Source organism: Ceratotherium simum, chromosome 40 (genome assembly GCF_057802395.1).
Source record: "Ceratotherium simum simum isolate JZ-2026a chromosome 40, ASM5780239v1, whole genome shotgun sequence".
Classification (NCBI taxonomy): Eukaryota; Metazoa; Chordata; class Mammalia; order Perissodactyla; family Rhinocerotidae; genus Ceratotherium; species Ceratotherium simum.
Window position 1 is genome coordinate 4254230 of NC_141939.1, and position 17490 is coordinate 4271719.

Here is a 17490-nt window from a genome sequence, read left to right on the forward strand (position 1 = left end):
ACCGCTTCTCCGGCCATGCTGAGGCCGCGTCCCACATACAGCAACTAGGAAAATGTGCAGCTATGACATACACCTATCTACTGGGGCTTTGGGGGGAAAAAATAAATAAATAAATAAATAAATAAAATAAAACCTAAGTCAGATTATGTCACTGCTCAAAGCCCTTCCGTGACCCCATTTCAATCAGTTAAAAACCAAAGTCCTTCAGAGAGAACAGTTTAGTGGTTACCAGGGGGAAGTGGGTTGGGGGTGGGCACAAGGGGGAAGGGGCGCATTTATATGGTGACTCACAAATAATAATGTACAACTGAAATTTCACAATGTTATAAACTACTATTACCTGAATAGAAAAAAAAAAAGAAAAGCCAAAGTCCTTGCAATGGGCTGTTTGGACCCCACTGTCCCTCCAGCCTCATCGTCCATGACTGCCCCCGGCTTATACAGTGCTTCACCACGTCACCCCCTGACCCCCTACCCCCACCACACACACATCCTGCATGCTCCCACATCACGGACTGGGCCCTTGTCATCCACTCCTCTACTTGAAACAAGGGGTCCCTCTCCAATCTCTTTTAGGTCTTGGCTCAAATGCCACCTTATACTGAGGCTTCCCCTGACTAACCCCTATTTTAAACTGCCAACACCCTACTCCCACCCCGGATTACCCTCTCCCCCTTTCCAGCTGTATCACCACTTTGCATTCTATCCATTTTATTTGTTTGTTTTAGTCTGTCTCCCTCTGCTAGAATGTAAAGGCCAAGACGGCAGGAACTTGCGTCCATTTTTGTTCAAGTGCTACATCCCCAGCACATAAAATAGTGTCTGACACACAGTAGGGACGTGAACACCTGCTGAATAAATCAATGGAAGAGTTGTGTGCCACTACATTCTAAGTCCTGCAAACAGTGGAGTACAAATTCAAAGCCTCACCCTCCCCACCACACTAAACACAGGGGTACTGAGCAGCAGGGACACTGAAACAGCATTTAGGCTCAACTGTAAACTGAGTCTTCACCATACCGGGGGGGTCAAACTGCAGGGAAGCTGCCTGAAACAACTTCAACAATCTCAGTCTCTCTTACTTTATAACAGACTAGTAACCTTTCCATCACACCCCACTAACACGATACCCTATTTTCTACAAGTCATCGCTCTAAGAACACCAATAACATGGCCCAGTAAACACACAGATGGAGGACAAATTACCCTTTGTTATTCACTTTGCACAACCATCCCACTCTCCTTGGAAAGAGTAAATACCCTCTAGAAAGGAGGAAAATGGTCCAACTTCTTCTCTTGTAAAATAAAATCTCCATCTACTGCATCTCCAATTTTACAACTGACCACAGTTACACAGTGCAGGAGAACACTAACTAGCGCCAGGACTCTAACCAGCTCTGTAGGATACAGCTGGCTGTGTGCCCTCAGCCTCCTTGACTGTGAAATGGACATGGACTGGATGATCTATAAGGTTCCTTCTAGTAATAAAAAATTCAGCTATGATTAGTGATGGGAGCAAAAGTTACAAGAGAGCAGCTGAAGGCCATGATCACAGAATTCTTCAGAAGTACCCTCTATCTTCAGTAGCCTTCCTTGCCACAGCTAAACCCCTTCTTAACCTCCAAAGCCTCCCACCCTTTTGTAACCCTCACACAGGGTACTAAAAGCAGTCGCAGGTTTCTTGGAATTGTCCTTTTTCTTATTTTCTCCTAGTTCTCTTGGTTTAATTCCTGCTACTTCATCAGGATCCAATCAGTTTTTGTTGTGATTTGACATGCAGAGAGATTCTGGACCTGGGAGGCGGGGAGTGGAAGCTTCAACTCAATGTTGGGACACAGACTACTTTGGGACCAGAAAGGCTTGTGCGGAACAGCAGCTCCAGCCCCCTGGTTCTGAATCTCGTTTTCCTTCACACTGTTAAATTACACAACACACTCACACGAGTAGCATCTCTCTTATGTATAGTGATCCTCAGGTGGGCTTAGGGATTTGGCGGTGGTGGTAGGAGACAGAGGATATTCACAGATAGTTTTAAAAAGCTCTCTGGAAATACATGGATATATCTCCATATTACACACCTCTCTGTTTTTAATGGCTGGTTCTACCCTATCAGTGGGCATTTAGGTTGTATCTCTTTCACTGCTATTATAAACAATTGCCATGACCACCCCTCCTTTCCCCACCAATACACACATCCACACATCTATCTACATCTCTATACAGTCATGCAAGTATCTCTGTAGGATAAATTTCTTAAAGTGGAAATGAAAGACCAAAAGCTATCTGTTAAAATTTTCGAACTGCCAGTTCTGTGAAAATAATATATATAAAGAACCCGCCACATCTTGAGAGCAGTATTACACTGCAGCCTTACCCCCAGCAATAATGCTCATTGATAATCAAACAGGTTAAGCAACGAATACAATTTCTTCATGTTCAACAATCTCGAGCTTTCTCAAAGCCTACTGATCACGTTGCAAACTTTAATTCCAAGGACAGAGAATGAGGTAGAACTTATTTATGAGGCACCAACAGCATTTCCAAAATTATCCCATTCTTTATTTTATAACAGGATGTTTTCTCTATTTGTTTTTCTTACTGTATATTTATTCTGAAACCCAAAATGATGGGAGCAAGGAAAATGATGTGAACAAAATGGGAGGGGGGCTAGAAAGCTATTTAGAAATTACTACCATACACCAATGACAGCTGAAATTAAATTGAAAAACCACAATGTTGAGAGTCTAGAATCCCAGAAAAAGTTCTTAGGATTGTTGCTGGATATATAACAAAGTGATTCCAAGAACTGAAACATGTTCTCTATATTTTGTCAGCTTCGTGGGAGGCTGGAAAATTAAGTGGGCAGAAAAAAAAATGATCTAACCCGAGATTAAGATAAAGAGCATGCAAAAGATATAATTAAGGAAAATTTTAAAAACAGGAGACAGAATTTTAAATACAAGTCTAAACAGTCAAATAGCTGATGGGAACTGTGGTGAGTCAATGTGCTCCCCCCATCTAAACCTATTCAATTTTCATGAGCGCAAAAATGCCTTTTCTTCATTTCTTAGATGAGCTCAAATAATCTTATGTTCTCCATGCTCTGACTGAACCTGAATGATGGTCTGACCTCTGGTTCATCTTATCCAAAGTACCCAAAAAGTCACACTGGTCCTAGAAAAGCCTGATATTTTCAAAGTTAATTATTCTTTCTCTGATATTGTCAAAGGTAATTATTTTTTCTCCGATATTGTTTCAAGGGAGACTAATTCAATATCAAAATATCTAAAAGATTTTTTTTTAACCAGAAGTCAAACAGGGAGAGACAAAGAACATCAGAGAGACGGAACAGGTCACACTTACTTTTCCAGATTATAAAGATTCTTTACTTAAACACCAGGAAAGAGAAAGGAAGGAAGGAAAGAGGGGGGTGGGGGGAAGAACACCAGGAGAAAGGAAGGAAGGGGAAGGGGGGGTAGGAAAGAGGGAAAATAAACAACTCAAAGATCTTGGACTCACAATGTCAAACATCCAACCCAAGATTAATACGTAGATAGATACATACAACATTGAGAAATATAATTAGAGCAAATCTAAAAAAGGAGAATGGGTTTTTTTGACTGAATTCAGTTCTGATTTCTAAGATAAGATAACCTGCTTTCTGACTCTAGATTCTTTTACTGAAATGTTGGAAATGTCCAAAAATCCATTTGAGCAATGCTGAGAAGTATCACGTGTCAGGAGTATTTTGTTAAATGTCTTTCAAAAGCTGTACATTTAATTAAACTTGGCATTTGACAAATATCTGGGGGAAAAAAAAGCAGGTCCAACTTCTTCAAGACAACATCAGCACACCAGCAAACGTGAATCACTTTCAAAGGCTCTCCACGTCACTGCTTTGGCACGCAGACACAAGAACATGTTCTAGACCAGTGGTCAGCAAACTGTTTCTATAACGGACTGGATAGGAAATATTTTAGAGTTTGTGGCCAAACGGTCTCTGTCACAACTATTCAACTCTGCAGCTATAGTGCAAAAGCAGCCACAGACAATACGTAAATGAATGGGCATGACTGTGGTCCAATAAAACTGCATTTATCGACACTGAAATCCGAATTTCATGTGTCTTCTTTCCATTTTTTTCCAACCACTTAAAAATGTGAAGACCACTCTTAGCTCGTGGGCCACACAAAAACAAGCAGTGGGCCAGATTTGCCGCATGGGCCACAGTTTGCCAACCCCTGATCTAGACAATTAAATCAGGCAGAGAGGGATATTTAAACTATTTCACAAAATATCAGGCTTTAAAAGAGAAAGTCAGAGTCAGTTGGGGGGAGGGCCTTCATTTTCTATACTCAGAAAGTTATCTGAAGGTGGTTTCTACTGAAATAATTCAAGAGGGGGGAAAAGTGCACTAACAAAGAAAATTAAGTTTCTTACTCCACTGATAGATCATTTAAGTTCTCTGAGGAAAAAAGATTTCTAGGGAGCTGTCCTACAGTTCATGAGTTCTTGATGTGGAAGAACTGTAGTTTTTCTACAGTTCTAAGGAAACTGTAATTTTACATGTTTTTATACAGGAAGAAAAGAAGCAGCAATTTAACAATCAAGTCAAGGGAAAGAACGGCAACCAGACGATTATAATCAGAGCAGAGCACACTGCAAGCTCCCAACAGGCTGCAGATCCATAATTCAGGGACAAGGTCATAAAATGGTGACCTCCGAAACTGAAGCCAATTAAGTATCATCAAATAATGAAATTAGCTGTGTGTAAAAGTGACCTACCTGAAGAGATGGTTTGTAAGCCTGTTGCTAATGAGAGAAGGACGCCTCCAAAATCTCATCAGACACTAAAAAACAAATAATCTGAGATAAACTGAGCACTAATTAAGCGTATCAATCTGTGGCAATGTCATAACAGAAGGATGGAGGTCCACATGGAGAAAGACAAGCCAAAGATAAGAACCTGTCAGTGTTTCTCTGCGGGGCTGGGCAGGTGAGGGTGTCCCCTGGCATATGTGGTGGTCCCATCTTGCTTTGAGGAAAGATGGGTGCATCCAGCTACCCTATTGAAGGAGGGTGCCTCCTGTGCAGACTCTCCTCTCGCCATCCACTTCTGGAATAGAATGGCTTCCCAGACTCTCCTACTGAGAACCAATGCTGTGGCCAGGCCATCCTAGTGTCTCATCTGCCTTGCAGTTATAGCTCTCCTTATAAATTAAGAAACTGGTATTCATATGTATTATTAAGCCTCTGATAACTTTGGTAAGTATGAAGAGTCCCCCAAAATCTCTTGACCATGACCATGGGTGAACTGATAAAAAACTCCATGCAGTTCTCCCATGCAGTTTCTGAAATTGCAAACTGAGAACAAGGCAATCAATAAACACCACAAAGGGACACACACAACTCTGTGAGGTCACCTTGTTCAGCCACCACTAACTGGTCTCTCTTTTTACTGCCCTTAAACAGAGGGTACAGTAGTTGAGAACACTAGGCTCTGGAGTCAGACTGCTTGCTTTGAACAAATCCCTGCTCCATCACTTCCTAACTTAGGTTTCTTAAACTCCCTGAGCTCAAGTTTCTTTACCATGTAAAACAGACATGAAGATGGGATATACCTCAAGAGTTACTGAGAGGATTAAAAAGAGAGAATGCATATGAAGCACTTGGCACAATGCCTGGCACCTAGAAAGCACTCAATAAACGGTAGTTCTTTTTGTTACTACCACTGTCACTATTTTTATTATTATTAACTGTAACAATGATGATAAACCGTTTTGCTGAATTCATGGACCCTAGCAATACTCCAGTAGTTGATCTTCATTCGCAGCAGAGTTTTCCTCTTTATCTGAAGCTCTGGAGAGCATTTCTCCCTCTTAGGGCACAACATTAATTCCAATTCAAGACTTCAAACAACTTTTTCACAAGCTCTTCAACCAAGGTGCAGAACTGTTCGCCCATCAACAGCTAATACCTTGATCTCACAAGCATACCTGCTCAATCTTGTTCCCTGCTTCCAACCAGACTCATAAATCATGCCAATTGCCTCAAACTTTCCTACCCTTCTTCCTACCAAATTACCCCTTTCTCTTCTGTTATTATAAAATAAGAGCTCTCCAACATTACAGCAAGTTTACCACCTACCAACTCCTGATGTAAGGATTTTAACATTCCCTTACACATAGTGGATAAATATATAGCGAAAGAACCATCAGGGAAATGCAGATTAAAACCACAATGAGATGTCACTTCACACCCATTAGAATAGTCATAATAAAAAAATAAGACAGACAATAACACATGTTAGCAAAGATGTGGAGAAACTGGAACTCTCATACACCGCTGGTGGGGATATAAAATGGTGCAGTTCTGCACCCTTTGGAAAACAGTCTGGAAATTCCTCAAAAGTTAAACATAGAGTAACCATATGACCCAGCAATTCTATGCCTAGGTACATATGCAAGAGAATCGAAAACATATGTCCACACAAAAACAAGTACATGAATGTTCATAGCAGCATTATTCACAATAACCAAAAAATGTTAAAAATCCAAATGTCTATCAATAGATGAATGGATAAAGAAAATGTGGTATGTCCATACAATGGAATATCATTCAGCAATAAAAAGGAATGAAGTACTGATACATGCTACCACATGGATGAACCACGAAAACATTCTGCTAAGTGAAGGAAGCCCATCATAGACCACATATGTATGATTCCATTTATAGGAAATGTCCAGAATAGGCAAATTTAGAGAGACAGAAAGTAGACTGGTGGTTGCCAGGGGTTGGAGGGTTGGGAGGAAATGGGAAGTGACTTAACAGGTACAGAGTTTCTTTTTGGGGTAATGAAAATGTTCATCAAATTGACTGTGGTGATGAATCTACTAAAAACATACCTTGATTGTACACATTAAATAGGTGAATTGTATGGCATGTAAGTTTTATCTTCATAAAGTTGTTGTGCAAAAAGTCAAAGATAAATAAATGTTTGCCAAATGAATGACAAATGACCTGAAGAGGAGTACTGAGGCCCCCAGGGTCAGTAGGAAGCATGGGAACAAAACTAGCCACAAACTCATGAAAATGGGCTGAAGTGTTCCTTCAAAACTACCGACTGAAAATCTGTTTTTAAAAGTCACTCAAATCAAACATGTGTTAGCTTTTCATATGACTCCCCATTTTCATTACCCTAGTTATAGACCATATAAATGCAGCATCTTACAAATGTACATTTATCTAATGGTTGGAGTTTTTTTTGTAGTCTGGGTAACTGCCATATCATAATCAGCTAGCTACAGAGCTAGTCATACTGATAGTTCATTTATTTACTGAATAAACATTTATTATATGCCTACTATGTGCCAGGCAGTGTCCTAGGTGTCAAGGATGCAAAGATGGGTGAGACACAAGCCCTCCTCTCAAGGAGCTGACAGTTTATAATGCAGAGAGGAGAATATTCTGACTTGTGTGGCTGCAAGTGAAATAAACTCCTAATAAATGTGTTTCGATGATGATGATACAAAACATTTACAGTGCGGTGACCATTAACCCAGTAGTGATCAGTCCTGAGGAGCCGCCTACCTGTTGACATGCTCCTCCCAGTCCTCTGGTGGGGGAGGGGCATCCGCATCAGTCCTGGCGAAGATGACATGCCGTTCACACTCGTTCATCACGCTGCGTGCCTTCTGATTGTCGTACAGCGGCACAGGGGTTGCCGTGACTGTCTCCACGTCTATTGGGACATCTGATTCACTGTAAACAGGTGAACAAATAGGACCATGCCACACGTACTTCACACAACACACGTGTTTAACAGTCATCGGCTTGCCAAAAAAAAAGTCTCTTTAATATAATCAAGAAGAAAATTATGATCCAAAGTCATCTTTCCCACACTTGTCTAGACCTCTGCCCTCTGACATATTGGTATGTGCAAGGGGAACAGAAAGTCATTTTAAAATGAGTCTATGCAAAAAATGACAAAAAGCTATTTTTCAAAAAGGACAAATATATTCCGCAAGCAAATAGCTGACTGCCTAAATGTGCTTCCTAGTACAATAACTATAACCCACATGCAACCATTTAAATTAATATAAATTAAATAGAATTAAAAATTCTGTTCCTCAGTCACACTAGCCACATGTCAAGTGCTCAACAGAAATATGTGGCTAGTGACTACCATACTGGACAGCACAGATACAGAACGTTTCTACCACTGCAGAGTTCTGTTGGACAGTGCTGGTCTAGAGTTTTAAATTATTCATACAAACTTTCCCTTTCATTAGAAGCCCACTGATAGTTAATTATATGCTGTAAAAGCCTATGATTGTCTAAGAAGATCACCTGGAAGGTAGACACCTTAGCTATTTAACTCACTGGGTAAGGAGCCTAGAACAGAAACAAGTGGAAATGGACATCTGAAGGATCTTTCATATTTTAAAATGTTGTTAAGGAAATCCTATTGCTATAAGGGTTCTTAACTGTACCAACTTTGTGACTGAAAATATTATGCCAGACAAACTGATCTACTGGCTGTCTACCAAACATCACTTTAACTTTTTGACCTCGATGATCTTACTGCATCCACTCCTAACAGCTGGAATAATTACATCATTATGAAATGAAGTGAAATAATGTGTAGCTAGATTTGGTGGTGGGTGAAAGAGCTGATTATCTTCTCTGGACCAGACACCGGGCTAGGCGCTTGGACCTGTATGCCTAAAACAGAACTCTTGATTTCACCATTCCAAATCTATCCTCTACCAGTCCTCCCCCACTTATGGCACCATCCAGCAGCTCAAGCCAGAAATCTAAGATCCTTCAACAACTTCTTACCACTTCTTACATGAGGTAGGTTCTGTTAACTTCTCCCCTAGCTCCCACTGACAGCCCCATTGCAACCATATTCCAGACACAGTGGCCTAAAAAGAGTTCCTAGAACATGGCCAACTCCCACTCTCAGGGCCCATATATGGATACAGAATACAAGAGGAAATAATTTTCTAAGTACTGAAATGACCAAGTCTACAGAATCTCACTTTAAGAAAATATCATGAGATATGAACACAGGACTTTCAGCATTGGCAAGAAGCTACTACATAACTAAGAGAAAAAGATTTCAAATTCTACTTAAAGGAGCTCTTCAGCTATACCCTAGACCAGAGGCATCAAGGTTATGGTGGATTATTCCCTGAAGTCACAGATCCCAGGCCCTGTACAACCAAAAAAGCCAACAAAATGTTGCCCTCATTAGGAAATGAAACAAAAGTACTATTCTACATGTGTTAAAAAATCTTGCTTTCCTAACGCCTTAGATGACTTGAATGCAGATGTCCACCTATAGGCCCGATATCCTCATGCTGCTTAAGAGATGCCTGAATTAAACATTCAAGCCCCCCATATAATCTCCCACAATAACACCCTCTCTAATTCCCACCCTCTGACCACTGCCCAATTAGCGCAACGGCAACCCTTAGGAGAGAAGCCCAAACTCACATGGTACTTTCGTGCTGCCTCCGGGGAGTGACAAAGAGCATACGGGTGGGGCGGGCACTACTGGCATCTGGGTGGGCACTCCATGGCTTGGCATAGCTATGATCCAGAAAAACCAGGTCCAGCTCCCGTTCGTGCACTGACAGCTGGAACAGCAACGAGGTGCCCATGCGCCGCGCTGAAGTCTGGAAGTCCCTCTCCCCACCCCGGTGTGCCATGTCAGCAGAGGGGCAGCAGGTCAGAGAATGGGTAACTGCATGCTAGTCACCTGCAGTGAAAAGTTTCAGTTTATGGCAATTCAAACAGTCTTCCAACCCAGAACATCTAACAAGCTTCTTACTTTTGTGACCTTCTATCATTCATAATTGAATACCCATTACACAGCACATCCTTGCCCCCCCCACAGGGAGGGATCCCAGAGTCCCCAGACCACCACCAAAAAGGCTATGGCACCATGAATTCCTCCACATTCAATCTCTACAAAATTCGTTAACTGGGAAGCTGAGTGGCTCCACTGTTCCGAAAGGCCTGGCACGGACAGGTACCACACTTGCTTGGCCAGCGCCACAATTTTCTAGGCGGGCGGGAAGGGTTTTGGGAAACAAGAGGAATCACAAATAGTAATTCTTCCAACGCTAAGGGTCTCGATTGCTTCTCCGCCTTCTCTACAGCTCCAGAGGGACATCGCTGCAGCCAGAGCGTGAGCACCCGTCACTGCAGGGCAGCGTGGGCCTCAAGGAAGCCCTGGAAGTCTCTTGTTCCATGTTCAATAAAAGTTTTGCAACTACTTCAGAATACTCTGCAGTTTTTAAATATACACACAGGAGAGCTCCTCCCCAAAGCCTGTAACAAAACACTATCCCAGGAAGACCTCGCTCCCTCACCCTGGGGCGGGATCGCCCGGGCAAACCGCCCGGTACTCCAGGGACCCCTGGGGGTCTCGCCACGGAACCTCAAAACGGCCCCTCTAGTTGGCATGGCTCGTAATTCGCACTTTACAGACGAAGGCGCCGGCTCGAGGGGATGAAGGGACTTGGCCAAGGTCACCGCGAGTTCGCGACGAGGAGGAGCCGCCTCGCACCCGCCTCCCGCCCGCCCGGGCCCGGCTCGGCGCCCGCGTCCCGGCGGCCCAAGTCCGCCCCCCAGCCAGCACGCCCGCCCGACCCCGGCCGCCCGACCCCGGGCTCAGCTCCCGGTCCCCGCATGCCCCGGCAGTCCTGCGGCCCTCGCCGAGCCCCCCGCCCGCTCCGACCCGGGCCGCCACCCCCACGGCCCGCTACCCAGCCGGGGCCCACCCTGCCCTCACCCGCAATCTTCGGGCCGCGCGCTCGACCCGGGCCGGACCCCTGCGCGCGTGCGCGCTACCGCCTCCACGCCCCGGCGCTCCGGGCGCCGAGCAAAACGCGGACGCGGATTACAGCCTGGGACGGGAGGAGCAGTGAGCGGCAAAACCCGGAAAGGATGCAACTGCGGCCACGTAGGCGGGAGGAGGAGAGTCGGCAACGGGCGCGGGTCTCGGAGGCAGCAAGTCAGCGCAGAGTCCCGAGTGTCCGCCTCCTGCATTTTCAGCAGGGAAAGCGAGGGCAAAGGAGGAGGCCGGCTTGTGAAGCTCCGGTTCTCGCTGTCCCCGCTGCATTGTTCCTTTGCCCGGTGCCCGGCCAGGGGCGGGAGGGCGCGCAACCGACTTTCCACCTCCGCCAGAGCAGGCCCCCCTGAATGTGCTCGTTAAGAATTTACTTTTAAGAAATGACCACAATAAAAATTAAAATAAAGTTAAAAATAAAAGGTTGCTGTGAGCCTAAAACTGCTCTAAAAATAAAGTGTATTAAAAATAAATAAGATGAAAAGAAACGTTTATCCGGAGCTTTCCCAAGTGGTGTTGGTCCCTGCAGAGATGAATCAAGACCAGAGCCTGCAGTAATGGAGCTTAAGGAATAAAGGGAAGGCAGGGAAGGCAGTGCCACTCAAGGCAGAGAGCAGGCTTGGGGGCTTGCAATGTTGGCTCCAACACTTAACTCCCTGGCATTGTGACCCAGCAAGACCTCTGGGTCCCCTCATCTCTAAATGTGCAAAAACCTCACTGGGTGGCTGAGAGAATGAAATGGGTAATGTGCGGTACCTGGCAGGAATACAAATAGATTTCAAGATGGTAATTACCATGAGGGACCCCAGAGTGTTCCAGAAGAAAGATTTCCCGACCAGGGGATTGGGGTGGTGTCATGAAGGGGAAGTCACCTGAGGCTGGGCTCTGAAGGACCAGGCCATTGCAGAGGGATTGGAAAGGTTGGTAAGGGCCTGTGCAGAGAGAGCAAATGGGCCAAATACACCCAACACCATTTTCATTGGCCCACACATTACTTTCTTAAAATTTTATTTAATTCCAAACATTTTGAACTTGGGAGATTTCATGTAAAAAGCCAGATTTCTGGATTCTCTTCAAAAATTGGAGGCTGTGGCAGCACTGGACTCCCCTTCTGGTGTGGCAGGCGTGGGGTCCTCATATGCTTGCACTCTGCCCAGCTTCAATAGGCCTCCTTGGCCCCTGTGGCATTAATTCATCACGCACCCCTATACACACACACTCACACACCATCCCCAGCTAGATTTAAATGCAAACGTCCCTGGGATGGAAAACACAATCAGGGGTCAAGTCCAGTCATTTCAGGGTGATTAGTGGATTGGTTCATTTTGGTTGCCCTATCAGGGCAGGAGTGAGACAACTGTGGAAGTAGGGTGCAGAGACCAGCCCAAAGAATGAGACAGTGCTACAGAGGGCCTGTGCAATGCCACATGGTGTCCTAAGTGCCTAGAGGAAGGGGGGGCGGGGCAGTGGAGAGAAAGGAGGCAAATTGTCACTTCACAATTCTGGACTGTTTTCAACGCGACAGTGAGCCTTCTCTACAGCACGGATGTCAAACCCTTAGTGCTTGTGCTGCAGTTTTATTTTTCTGTGACCATGGCAGACATGATTAATCAATCACAGTCCACTCTGCAAAATCGTTTTCTCCATATGGGACTCCAAGCTGTCACTACCAATTGATGAGAGTGAGCCATCTCTTCTCTTTAATGCCTCTCCTTCCTCTGATATCCTGTAGGATGCACGTGGCCTTCATTCAGTCACAATATTTCTTAAAGTCCCACTATGTGGTAAGTACTGTGCTAGGTGCTGAGGATACAGCACTGACAAGGCATACTTCCTTTTAATCTACATAAATAATTGTTTAATTTATAATTGTGATAATAAGGGCTAGCATTTGGAGAATGCCAAACAAGTTCTAAGAGACATACATGACTTACTTCATTTAATCCTCTCAATGACTTTATGTGCTAGGTTCTATTATAGTCATATTCAGAGAGGTAAAGTATTTTGCCCAAGGTCACACAGCTAGTAAGTATCAAAGGCAGAACTGGACCCAAGGCAGTCTGGCTCCAGAAATTAGGCATTTAACCCCTCACAACTCCACTCCCCACCATGCCTACTGCAATAAGGAAAAGTGCAAGGTGATGAGGACACATGGAACAGTGAGCCAGCTTTGGCTTGCGTGATGGGGAAGGTGTCCTCGTGGAGGTGGCATTGAAGCTGAAACTAAAAGAGGAGAATTAACATGGTAGAAGCAGGGAGAGACGCTCTCCAGGAAAAGAAACAGCAAAGACAAAGCCTCTGAGGTAGAAAGGAGCTTGATAACATTAAAAAAAAAAAAAGGCAAGAACAGTGTAGCTAGGACGCAGTCATCAGCAAGTGGAGAGAGACGAAGTTGGAGAGCTAAACATAAGCCAGAGCCTGTAGGGCCCTAGATGCCCTGGTAACAATTTTGGATAAAGAGGATGTGGTATATATACACAATGGAATACTACTCAGCCATAAAAAAGAGATGAAATCGTGCCATTTGCAACAGCTTGGATAGATCTTGAGGATATTATGCTAAGTGAAATAAGTCAGATGGAGAAAGTCAAATACCATATGATTTCACTCATAAGTGGAAGATAAAACCAATAACAACAACAAACAAACACATAGATACAGGGATTAGATTGGTGGTTACCAGAGGGGAAGGGGGGAGGGAGGAGGGTAAAAGGGGTGATAGGGCACATGTGTACAGTGATGGATGGCAATTAGTCTTTGGGTGATGAACATGATGCAGTCTACACAGAAATCAAAATATAATAATGTACACCTGAAATTTGTAAAATGTTGTAAACTAATGTTACCTTGATACAAAAGAAAAGAATTTTGGTATTGACCATAGACTGCTTTGTGTTAACTTTCCTCTGTGTTTTGTAAAGAGAGTGTAGATCCTCAAAGTCAGGGATGTTAGCCCTCTTCGCATCCTTAAGAGTACACAGCCCAGGACACAGGGGATGGTTCCTGTGTTGACTGATTGATGTTCGGTACATTGGTTGACTGACTGACAAGATACCAAGGCAAGAGGCATGGTTCAAGCTGAAAAATAAATCTTTGCCACTTCACACCCACTAGGATGGCTACAAAATCAACAATGACAAAAAAACATGATGAAAAGTGTTGACAAGCATGCAGAGAAAGGAAAACCCCATACATTGCCAGTTGGATTGTAAAATGGTGCAACCACTTTGGAAAACATTTCCTCAGAAAGCTACAGAGTTAGCATACGACCTGGCAATTCCACTCCTACATATATACTCAAGAGAACTGAAAACATACGTACACATAAAAGCAAGTGTACAAATGTTCAGAGCAGCATTATTTATAATAACCAAAAAGTGTTAACAACCTAAATGTCCATCAACTGATGAATGGATAAACAAAATGTGGTATATATCCATATAATGGAATAACATTTGGCCATAAAAAGGAATGAAGTACTGATACATGTTACAACATGGATGAATCTTGAAAACATTATACTAGGTGAAAAAAGCCAGTCACAAAACACCACATATTGTATGATTCCATTTATATGAAATGTTCAAAATAGGGAAATCTATAAAGACAAAAAGTGGGTTCATGGTTTCCAGGGGCTATGGGAAGGGGGAAATGAGGAGTGACTGTTAATGGATATGAGGTTTCTTTTTAGGGTGATGAAATCTTCTAGAATTAGATAGTGGTGATAGTTGCACAACCTTGTAAATATACTAAAAACCTGAACAGTACAGTTTAAAAGGCTGAATTTATGGTATGTGAATGATATCTCAGTAAAGCTGCTAGTTAAAAAAAAAAAAAAAAAAGAAAGAACCTTTATTGTTTTAAGCCTCTAAGATTTTGGGTTTGTTTGTTACCTCAGCACAACATAGCCCATCCAGGCTGACACATCCAGCCAGATGATCCATCAACTGCAAGGGCAGAATAAAGACATGTATAGACCTGCAAACACTCAAAAAATTCAGAAAGCTACTAAAAATTGTGTTCCACTAAGATGAGAGAGTAAATCGAGAAAGAGGAAGACATGGGATCTGGGACAGAAGGTCTAACACAAAAGGCAGACAAGGGGAATTCTAAAGATGAGGGTGAAGGGAAGTCCCAGGATGATAGCTGTGCTACAGGCTGGGGACCAAGCAGTGTAGACTGGAGAGGAGAGACGGCCACGATGGGTATCTCCAGGGACAGCAGTAAAACTAGTAAAATCCCTGATGGATGTGAATCTGGGGAAAATTGTATTAAAAGGAGTATCACAGAGCTGTTGAACGATGTTAGAAGACTTGGTCAGACTTTCAAGAAAAGCAAGCAAAGGAAAAAAACAAAGCAATTCTTAACTTACAGAAAACACAAAGTTATATAAGGAAGGACATGGAATTGGAGTATATTACTTGATCTGCAGTGAAAACTATACATTATCATAATAACGAAAATACTGAATCTAGATTTAGCCCCCAAATGAGATATAATTATATTGGGAGAATAGGATGCAGGAAAGGCAGAGTGTGAGAAAGCTAAACTCCTCATAGTGGGTGATGAACAGCAGTAACTAATGTCTGGAAGTGGTGAGTCAGGGGAAACTGGGGAGAGAGAAGCTAGGAGGCAGGAAAGGAGTGAGAGACGGAGTCAGAGAGCTGGCTTAGACAGTGTCTCAAATTGAAAAATTCAAGTGATGCTATTTAAATATGCTATTTAGAGATATAGAGATTAATACTATTAGAGTTGACAAAAAAAGAGCAGTCTCTGCCCAGCCTCTCCCCACACTTAATTCCCTCTCCCAGGCACTTCTCTTGGGCCAGGGTTCTGCTGTTTTTCTATTTATACCCCATCAGGGGTGTGTATGATTTGTATCTTTTCTCTGCCCTCCTTCCTTCCTTAGCACACCAAATTTTTCATTCTTTGCCAATTTGGGAGGTGATAAATTGGTATCTTCCTGCATTTATTTGCTTATTAGTAGCTTGAATTTTTTTCTTACATCTTTTTTTTGGCTTTTGAGTCTAATTTGGCAAAGCGATGAATGATATTTCATTGCATTTCTTTGATTATTAAACAGACTGAATTTTTTATGATTTTTTATATCCATTTGGGCAATTGTCTGATAGAAACTTTGCCCCCATTTTCCTTTGAAATATTCATCTTTTTCTTGTTGAATTATAAGAGCTCACGCTAGAAAAGGTAATACTCTTTTGGACATTAAATATGTTGCAAATGTTCCCTACTTTGATATTTGCCTATAACTTTTAAGTATATTTTTCTGTACAGAAATTTTAAATTTTGTGCGGTCAAATCTATCAGACTTTTCCCTTATGGGGTTTGCCTTTTGTGCCTTGCTTAGTTTGGAAAATCATTAACAAAGCAAAAAGCATTGTGTTGTGTTTAGATTCAAGAAGAACTGTCAGGAAGTACTTTTTTTGTTGTTGTTGTGAGGAAGACTAGCCCTGAACTAACATCCAATGCCAATCCTCCTCTTTTTGCTAAGGAAGATTGGCCCTGGGCTAACATCCTTTATATGGGGGGACACCTGCCACAACATGGCTTGATAAGCAGTGCATCGGTGCGCGCCCAGGATCCGAACCTACGAACCCCAGGCAGCAGAAGCGGAGCACGCATACTTAACCACTGCACCCCTGGGCCTGCCCTAGGAAGTACTTTTTCGCTTTAAATCTACTGCACCAGGAAGCAATCAATCATGCACCAAGATCACACATCCAGCTTTGAATGCCATGTCTTTGAATGCCATGCATCTCTTAGAATGTGTAGTAAGCTTAATGCTAAATTGTTTCATCAACTAAATATACACTTTTAAAACATCCATTAATTTTCAGGCTAATCGTGGGATAAGATGTAACTTATACAATGTTCAACCTTAAAGCAGAAAAAGCCTTAATGTGGACAACAGGAGCCAACAAGCCAGCTTCGTCCTCACACCGTCGTCATGCCCAGAGGCCTTGAGAGCAGTCAAGACACCACAGCAAAATTGTACTGCTGATGAGATTTTTCTTCAGCCTTACAAACCCAGCCGGTGTAAGAGCTCATTGGTTAAAAAGCTAATTTCCCTCTGTTAAAGAGAGACATGGCTGAACTGAGGTTTCCTTAGAAAAAAGGAGTCTTAACTATTTGCTTATACATTAAGCAGGACTCCTCCTGAAACATCATTGAAATCGGCTTTGACTTCCCTATTCCTTTCCTCAGATCGCCTTGCTTCTCTCATTTTCTCATCTAAATTGTGTGACTTTGGCAATGATTCACTCCAAATAACTTGCTTGTATAAAGAGAAAATATAACTCTTATACCGGATCTGAAATCAGACAGCAAGAAGAAAAGAGAAAAGAAAGAGGAAACGAAAAGCGGTCCAATTGTCTGGTTTCCACAGGCCCAGTCACCTCCAGCCCCTGGCTTCATACTCCCTGTGACTTCTCTCATTCCCTTTCATTCCTCTCCAGAACCAAGAACCACCCACCTGTGTGACATCGACTCTATTGCTAAGCAACAGACTCAGGGCTCCACTCACCCCCAGGAGCCCTAGGAGAAGCCTGGGACCCAGGTGCTGCGAGAAGGAAGCTTCGCTACAGAGGGACGGAGGGAAATAGGTCAAAGAC

General features: G+C 43.1%; 1 protein-coding gene across 6 annotated transcripts in view; it reads right to left on the minus strand.

Moving 5' to 3' along the window:
- Positions 1 to 10866, minus strand: part of KANSL3 (KAT8 regulatory NSL complex subunit 3) — a 43911-nt gene extending 33045 nt beyond the window's left edge. For 2 of the 6 annotated variants that reach the window (XM_087426164.1, XM_087426167.1), the window contains exons 1-3: positions 10383 to 10552; positions 9502 to 9766; positions 7591 to 7761 (exon numbers count right to left, since the gene is read on the minus strand). In XM_087426164.1, the coding sequence (XP_087282290.1) occupies positions 7591 to 7761; positions 9502 to 9716 (386 nt within the window). In that variant the 5' untranslated portion in view covers positions 9717 to 9766; positions 10383 to 10552. Of the gene's footprint in view, positions 1 to 4785; positions 4851 to 7590; positions 7762 to 9501; positions 9767 to 10382; positions 10555 to 10804 lie in introns of those variants that run through there. The other 4 variants (XM_004435820.3, XM_014791640.2, XM_087426165.1 and 1 more) reach the window with 4 other exon arrangements.
- Between the last annotated feature and the right edge of the window lie 6624 nt (positions 10867 to 17490).